General features: G+C 48.4%; 1 protein-coding gene across 1 annotated transcript in view; it reads left to right on the top strand.

The window, feature by feature from the left end:
• Positions 1 to 7,092: 7,092 nt before the first annotated feature.
• ENAH (ENAH actin regulator) overlaps positions 7,093 to 8,836 on the top strand; it is a 97,068-nt gene continuing 95,324 nt past the window's right edge. The window contains 1 exon segment of the mRNA XM_082306253.1: positions 7,093 to 7,225. Within this exon segment, the coding sequence (XP_082162379.1) occupies positions 7,221 to 7,225 (5 nt within the window). The 5' untranslated portion in view covers positions 7,093 to 7,220.

Raw genomic sequence — 8,836 nt, forward strand, 5'->3', positions numbered from 1 at the left:
AGATAGTATAAGGTTGGTTTTTAAACAAAACTCTGGAAGCAGTCTAGTGAGGAACGTTTCTTTATTGGTCTTTTCTTACCTCTATTTATTTATGTTCTCCAGAAGAGCAGTGCTTTCTTACTAGCCAGTTAGAAACCCCAGCATTCAGCAAGCATTTGAAAAAGGCCATATTCCTATGAAAACCTTTAATTTTTGGATGTAGACTCTCCAGCAGTACTTTTTAATGAGCGATATGCTTGGAAAGCAGTCAGTTGACCGTAGTACCTAAACTCCTGACTGCACCATGCCAAGCAGTGGCAAACAATATCGGTATGAGCTGTTTAGAAAAAACCCCGTGAACTAGGAAATAGGGTACGAGACGGTTGTGCTCTGTCTGAGGCTGGAAGAGGCGAGAGAAAATCCATCACTATTTATGTGGTTGTATTTGTGAAACATGGGAGCTGAACTAAGAGAGGAAGTGGAGAATAAATACTCAGCAGAGAGAGTGATTCGTGTTGAGATACAGATCCTTAGTCCTGGAAGCGTGACTTAGGGCCAATTGCAAGGAATTCCTCCTCATTGATTTTATAGAGCATATCTTAATTTTGAAATTGTTGCTAACTAGTTATAGTAATAATAATGGCATGCGTTAGTGTTGTAATCTCTTAAGAGCTCATTTCTTCACATCTTTTTATAGAAACATTAATTCATTTGGCAAACATTTTTGTGATGTTCTTTCTAAAATACTGAAGAAGAATATTTTTGCAACTGCTGCTTTGTATATTTTGGGTCTCATGCATGATTTATCACTTACTAAATTTGAAATCCAAATTATGGAGTTGGCTATAGCTATTGCCAGAAAGCAAAATCTGCAGCGCTGGAAAGGACTAAAGAGGTTATCATCATCTTACTAAGCTTCTACCTTTATTGGAACAATATTTGTATTGTAAGTTACTTCCAGCTTTGCAGTCCACAAGTGCTCACTCACAATAGCAAAAAGTGTTGTCATTCATCTATAATCAGGACATTATTTGCACTGCAAGTTATTCCAACTTTGCAGGCAGTGGAAACTAACCAGCTATAGTAAAAGTGTTGTCATTCATCTATAACTGGGACAGTACTTTCATCGTAAGTTGTTCCAACTTTGCAGTGAATGGAAACTAACCAGCAATAGTAAGCGTGTTGTCAGTCATCTAAAATAGAAGGGAGGAGAAAGGAGAAAGATGGTCAAAAGACAGAACATATTTTCAATGGAGTCAGACTCAAATATTCCCAGGGTTTCACAACACGTTTTGCAATCTTTTTTTTTTTTTTTTTTTCTCTCCACTAAAGATAAATTGCAAAGTGCAAGGTAGCTTTAAATTGGTGAAATTTGGTACAGGCTTCCAACTGAATGGCTACACCACCTCCTTTGGTATCTGTCTACCTGAACTCGGGCAGAACGAAGGGGTATGGTGCAGTGAACGTGCTCTGGTAAAGTCAAATCTCTGCCAGTGTTGGGGCCAAGGAGCGAGATGAGCAGCCGCTGGCGGAGCTCGATGCAGTTTCAGCTGGAATGTACCAGATAACCAATATCAGCTCACTGAGCTAAGTATTTCAAAGCTAGCTCAAATATGGGAGGCTGCAGTGTAGACATCCCCTTAGAGTAATAGCTCTTTTAGGCAAGAAGCCTGCCCTTTTTTTATGCTACAAGTGCACTGTAGGCACTTAACAATTATTAATAACAACTAATTAATAATGGCCCAAATCCCTGGCTGTGGTCGAGGAACTTCAAACATAACTCATCTGGAGTTGTAAGAAAAGATGGCTGAAAACAATCTTAACCAAATCCTGGGCCAGCTTTGTGCCTGGACTTTCCTCCAGCAGAAGATAAAGCAGCAGAGTACAATTTGTTCTAAGACATTAGCAAGGGAAGGCAAAGAACATAATGAATACATTTTATTGGTAATGCATAAGAAGAATGCAGACTGGTGGCAAATAAGACCATTAGGGGATAAGAGTATAAAATTAGATGGAAAGTAAGAGATGAGATTGGTCTATCGCAGTGGTCCTAAATCAACATGTCATCTTGGAAACCACAAAAGTCAGCAACTGAGTGGAGGTGAATGAAAGACAAGGGTCAAAACAACAATCATAATTTATCTAACTGTCAGAAAAGCATTTTTACACTTAGTACACAATGCATCGATTTACACTTGATAGACAGTACTCGCACAAAAAGAGACTTCACCCATCACCGAATAGCCTGCAGCACAATACAAATTCTTTTCGTGATAAATCTAGGGGGAAAAAACAATCCCTTTTTATTCAAGGAATTTTCACTTAAATATTTCAGTCTACCGGGAACAGACTGAAAGACACATACCATACTCCAGGCTCACGTCTACAGAGGCTTGCGGTTAGATTTGCTGATGCTGTTTGACAGTACGAGGGGCACAATTAGGAACCTTGGTGGAAAGACGCAGAGTGGAAAGCTTCAGCTGTTGTTCTCATTCCTCTTCAGAGGTGCTTGATGGAAGATCTATGAACTGTTTACTTGTATAACAAGGAGCGGGGTATGCTGGTAGGAAGACCGAGCTTCACATTCAGGAGCCAAAGGACTGTGTTTGATAGCAAAAGATTTGCTTCCCTTTCTGGTGATGTTGTTTTGCCTTTTTCACAAGAAAACAAATATATTATTCTGTTAAGAAAAGAACCTTGCTGGCTATTGTTGTCATTGTCTGCTGAGTCATGCCAAAAATTGTTTATTTTAGCATTCTTAAAGAATTTTAAAGATAGTTTCCTCCCCCTCCCCCAGAAGACGGTTGAGAAATACTGCATAATTTCATAAATAAAATAAAGCTAAAGAGTTTTTGGTTGAAAGCATTTCCTTTAATGGTCTGCTATGCAACACTTCAGCAGTCAGCTGACTCATGGCAATCTGAAATTGAAAATGACTTGAGGGTGAGGGAAAGAAAGAAGAGGACAGAAAGAATTATACTAGCCAGTATATTTTAACTATCTATATAGTAGTCTGATCCTCATCTTGTTCAACTAACCATGACCTCACAGAATTGGTTCAGGCATCAGCTCTGTGTCTAGTCCAGAGCAAAAGATGTATTTATAAATTAGATTAACATAATCAGTGATGAGAATAATATATTAAATTACTTAATTCACTTCTGTTTTGATAATCTTAGATGCTAACAGGAGCACACTGTCAAAGCCATTCTCTTTTAGTCCACCATTTTTGGAAAGCCCTTCACTATCACCAGAGAGAAAGCTCATGCTTTGTTGCAATTCTCTCACTTCTATTATACAGTAAATTGCATTTCCTTCCTATGCTAGTTCTACGGAAAATAGTCCAAACAGGTGAAATAAAAAATCTTTTCCTACGTATTCGAAAACCAAACTCTAGACACATTAAGGAAAAAGAACAATAACCTTCAAAAAACCAAAACCACCAGAAACACCCACTTCCCCCCACTCCAGAAACCTCTCTGGCTGTGTATCCTGCATTATGCTATTTACAGATCATCAAAGAAGGCCGAAGTGATCTTGCATAAGTGCTGCTGTCCTAACACTGACTGTAGTAAGACATATGAAGATCTCGGCTAGTTTTTCCTCTTAAATACAAACAGATTCTCCGAAGAAACAAAGACTGCAAAGCGGGAGATCGTTTCAGAGAAGATGGGGGAAACCTCACTGTGAGAGGAAGGATTACTCTGCTTTTTGAAGCTTTTGGATTCCCCTAATGTCTCCAGAACATTAGTCACGCATCCTCCTCATGACTCTGTATTAAGGGTGATCCATGGTGATGAGATGCGACGGACTCGGCTGGGTTTGCTCAAGAGTAGCCTGCCAAGCCTCTTGCATCTGGCTGATGCTAACCAGAAACACATTCTCTTCTGGTTTATGCCTGGGTGAGCCATTTCTCTAGCATTCAAGAAGCCTTCATTAGTCGGGTTGTTTGGAGAGGAGGCACACCACACCGCTCAACCTGAGCTGGCTTAGCCTTTGGCAACATCTGAATTCCAGTCCTCGGTTGCAGCAGAGCAGCAGAAAATGCAAGAGGGAGGGATGCGAAGTGGCTTTGGGGGATTCTGAGCTGCTTGGATCTGGAGGAAGGAGGGCACCAGCACGGTCCTCGGACACAGATCAGAAGAGCCATTACGTGGCTCTGCCTCGTCAGTTGTCAGCGGCCCCAGGTTATTAGCATGACACCACCAGCTCCGAAGGCTTTCTGCCACGCTGTTTTTGTCATTGCCAGAAGAAGGGAGAGCGGTGGGAGGTGATGCGGAGGGCATTAACACCCATGCTGTGCCGCTGGAGGATCCCGTCAGCGAGAAGGATAACGGCAGAATCGCACAAAGTGACTTGGACACATCGAACGGTTATAGCTTGAGCACACATGGGCCCGCTACAAGAGATTACAGATTTCTCAATGCATAATTCAGTATCATAAATATGTACACGACACTAACTCATTCTTCTGCTAGACTACTTTAATTTCTTGACAATAACATCGCTAAATTGACCTGGAAAGAAAAAGGCACTCAACATTTATAATTGATTTCTGCCCTATATCATTTTGGCTCCCCTCCTTCTCACATAATTGCTAATACGAGTTACTGCAGATTTAGTATTTTGTTACAGATTAATTCAATGGCATTTTTGACCAAGCTAGTGTCCAGAATGACTTTGCACTTGGTGACATCTGCGATGCCAGCATGCAAAATGATTCTTCTGGCATTTTTACAAATTCTGTTGTACCACAGAGTATGTCTTGAGAAATCCAGCTATGACCGTATCTGATTTGGCTAAGAACACCAAGTAATATAACACAAATGACAATAATAATAGTTATTTTGCGGGAGTAACAGCTTCTGGCTATTTTCATTCCCTCTCAGGCAGACTTGTAGCCCAGGCATACTTTCAGTGGCTTTTATATACCTGTCACAGCCAAACTTCTTTTACATTTGGCTAATATGACCAAACAGTCGTATCAGAACAGCCACGTTACGATCCTGATTTTTTCTGGTATAGAACAACCGGGATCTTAGAAGAAAATCCTTCTTCTTCCGACCGTCTCTGCCATTCCTTCTACTGATGTATCTCCTGGAGCCTGTTAGATATATATCTTAGATATATCTGTATAGATACACAGATATATCAGTTAGATATAGATCTTAACACTTTTATTTGGCTGCCTTCAAGATCTTTTTCACTGTCAGAATGGCTTTCTTTTCAAACCTTTTATTTGGAGGATGTTCCGGTGATGGGAAGCCCAGATCTTAGAAAATTCACGATTCCTTAAGAACCGAGGTCCATTGTCAGTCATTAGACTCCTGAGTATTTGCTGGAAGCAAAGGAGATAAATTTATTTACCAGATTCAGTTGTGTCCCCTTTTTCAGACTGCATTTACATTGTTGTCAAAGGTACCCACTTAATTTTTAAGAGGATGATGCTTGCTTTTCTTCTGATTACTCATCTGCATTTTGTGATTCACCTCTACTGCAACATTTTCATTGACATCATCCCTATGCCAGTAAAAACACGTTAATTTTCTTACCAAACTGTTATTCGTTAGCTTCAGTTTCAGAGCCTGTCCTTTTTCCTGAACGAGTATTTTCTAACAATTGACCATTTTTTTCATTGCCAGCTCCTCTCTTCCTGCGTTATGGACACCGCTAACTGGCAGTGGGTGACCCTGTCTCAGATACCATACTGACCAAGGAAGAGGTTGTACGCGTAGTGTCAAGTAACGGAGATTCATGGTAAAAAAACTTAAATGTGTAAAACCTAGATCAGAAATTTAATAAAGAAGAGAGGTATGTATTTGTAAAATTCTTTACCTTTTTATGTCTAAAAGTGTAGAAATTTATAAAGAAGATATATATACATTTATTTCTCGTAATGTACAGTACATGTCTCACGTACAGTACATTTTTAATAACTAAACCGTAGAAAACACTAGTATTTGTTAGGGAAAAATGAAATCAAGAGACGCAAAAGCACTAAGATGCCTTAACGTCATTGGAAATTGCAAAGGTACTTGCTCATCACTTCTGTTAGCGGAGACAAAAGAGACGGGGTGTTCGGTGCACGGCAGAAATGAGCTGAAGACGAGCTGGGTTAAAGTTAGGCATTCCCGTGTGCCGGATCCGCTGGGAGCACTGAAGGCACAGCGTAACCCTGTAGGCAGCACAGCCGCGGGGCTAGCCACAGACGGAAACCCGACACAACGCTCCTGTTCTCCCGAAAACGTGTCTCAGGCCACACGCCCGGGAGGGCACCGAGGGGCAACCGCGGAGACCCGGCCGGCGGCCGGGCTGGGGCGGCGGGGCCGTCGCTTCTCCTCCCCGCACAGGCGCCAGCGCTGCCCCTGCGCCGAGCGCCGGGTACCGGGGCCGAGAGACCCCGGCGCGGGGGCAGCGGGGCCGGGGCGAGGAAGGGGAAGCTGCCGGTGCTCGGAACCGGCCCTGCCCAGCCCGAAGCGCCCGAGAGGCGCCGAGCCCCGCCGGCCGGGACGCGGCTCCCCGGGAGCCCAGCCCGCCCCTCGCCCGCCCCGGGGCGTCTCCCGGTCGCCGGGTCACGGCAGGGGCCCCCCCGCGGCGGGCCCGGTTCCCGGGGGGCGGGCCGGGAGCGGGGTCCCGCCGCGGTGCCCTGCCCCGCCTGTCCCCGGCCCCGCAGGACAATGGCCCGGGGCCGCTGAGGAAGGAGCGGTCGCCCGCGGCCGGGCCGAGGGAGCGGCCCCCGGGGAGCCGCCGCCTCACCTGAGGACGCTCCGTCCTCCCCCCCGGCCGGCCGCCGAGCCCCATTCACCCGCACGGGCGGCAGCGCGGCGCTGGGCGCGGCCTCCGCAACCCGCCCCTTCCTCCCGCCCCCCCGCCGCCGCCGCCGCCGCCGCCGCCGCCGCTCCCTCAGCCCCGCCGGTGTCTCCGGCCTCCCCCGCGCTCCCCCCGCCCGCCCATTCTCCTCCTCCTCCCCCCCCGCGCCCTTCCCGCGCGTTGGTTCGCTCCTCCCCGCCCCTTTCCCCCACCTCTCTCGTCCCCTCCCACCCCCCGGCTCCCCGCGGTGGTCTGGCCCGGCCCGGCGGCGGAGGGAGCGGCGGCGACGGGCGGGGAGGCGCTGGCGGCCGGGGGTCTCGCTGTCCCTTCAGGCGCCGGCCCCTGCGGAGCGGCGGAGAACGGAGCGGGGCGGGGGAAGAGAGCGGAGCGAGCGAGGAAGCGGGAGCGGCTCCCCGACCCCCGGCAGCACCATGAGGTGAGGGGCCGGCCCCGGAGCGGGCGGGCCGGCGGCGGGGGGGGGGGGGGGTGCTCCGTGCCCCCCGCCTCTAACGGTCCGCGGCCGTGGGGGGGGGGTGGGCGCTTGGCCGGCGGAGGGGGAGGGGGCCGGGCCGAGGGGAGCCCCGCGGTGGGGGAGGGGCCCATTGTTAGTGGCGGCTGGGGGAGGGGCGGCCCCGCCGTCCCCGTCCCCCGCGGCGGCGAAGTTGCGCTCGGGGGGCGGCAGCGGGGCCCGGGCCGGGCCGGGGTTGGGGGGGGAAAGGCGGCCCCGCTCCGGCGCCTCCCCCGGGCCGGCCGCGGCGGTGCGCGCCGGCACGGCGTGAGCCCCGGTCGGCCGTCTCCTTTCTTTCTCTCCCGGTGGTTTTTTTTTTTCCCCCCCTTCCTTTTCTCCCTTCCCCTCCGCCTCACCCGGCGCGTGTTGCATTGCAGCAGCAGCTGGGCTTTTCCCTCTGTAATCAATAAAGAGGCGTCGGGGGGGGGGGGGGATCCCCCTCCCGGCAGCCGGGAAAGTGCCGCGTTTGGAGGTGTCGGATGTAAACACTGAGGTGGACGCGGCCGGGGGCCGGGGGGGGCGGGAGCGGGGTGGGTGCCCGCCCGCCCGCCCGCCGGGGACTCCCGCGCCCCGCCGGCTCATTCATTTGAAGGCGATTTTCTGCCTCCCTGGCCCGTCCCCCGCCCGGCCGTTCCCCCGCTCCCCTCCCCGCTCCTTTCAGTGCCTGCTCTGTTTCCATAATCTTCTTTCTGGATTGGCGCAGGACCCGGTGAGAAATGCGGCTCGGTAGCCCCGTTCGGGGCTAGTGTGCTCCCTGTAGGCCTGTCCCTCAGCTAGACAACCGGGGAACCGAGTTGCTCTTCTTTTTCTTCCCCTGGAAGATACGGTCTGTCTCGTAGTTGGATTTGAACCTCCTTTGTCTTAAAGATGACCGTAAGTCGTGAGGTCCTTCGGAGTATAGCTCGGCAAGGTTTGTATGACGAAAATCAGCCGAGTCCTCTGCTGCAAAAAAGTGACGAGCCGTTAGAATTCTCCGTAAATTACAGTAAAATCCTCGTTACACTTTTTGAACTCTAAGGGTGTCCTCCCCTCAATGTGTGCACACCTTCAGTGGAAAGGTTAGCCTTGCAGCGGGAAGCATGGGAACAATCTCCCTGCTGTTTTGTTTAGAATTGTGTTCTGTATTTCCCTCTAGTTTTCTTTGTTAACTGTAGGTATTTATGTCCTAGGTTATTTTAAGCTTTGTTTGGCTTGTGGTAATTTATTTTCACTTATTCATGTTGCTCATGTAGAAGTCAGATGCCCTGCAAATAAAAAGTTACAACTTACAAAACTTACAGTTCATATCCAGATCCTTTAAAGAGGTTTTTTTTTGTTGTTGTTGTTGTTGCTTTATTATCTTGACAGTCTTTAACACAATGACTGCTGTTAATCTAGCAAGGCTTGGCATAAGTATTTTGAGAAGCCCCGTATAAATTTGGTTTTCGTACTGGCAAAAAGTACTTTAATTGTGCAGCTGATGCTGGGTGAAGTAAGCTATACCAGCAAGACTGCTCTTTCACTGATGTAACTGTATGTGTGCTAGGACTTCTGCCAGCT

Source organism: Platalea leucorodia (assembly GCF_965183815.1).
Source record: "Platalea leucorodia genome assembly, chromosome: 3".
Classification (NCBI taxonomy): Eukaryota; Metazoa; Chordata; class Aves; order Pelecaniformes; family Threskiornithidae; genus Platalea; species Platalea leucorodia.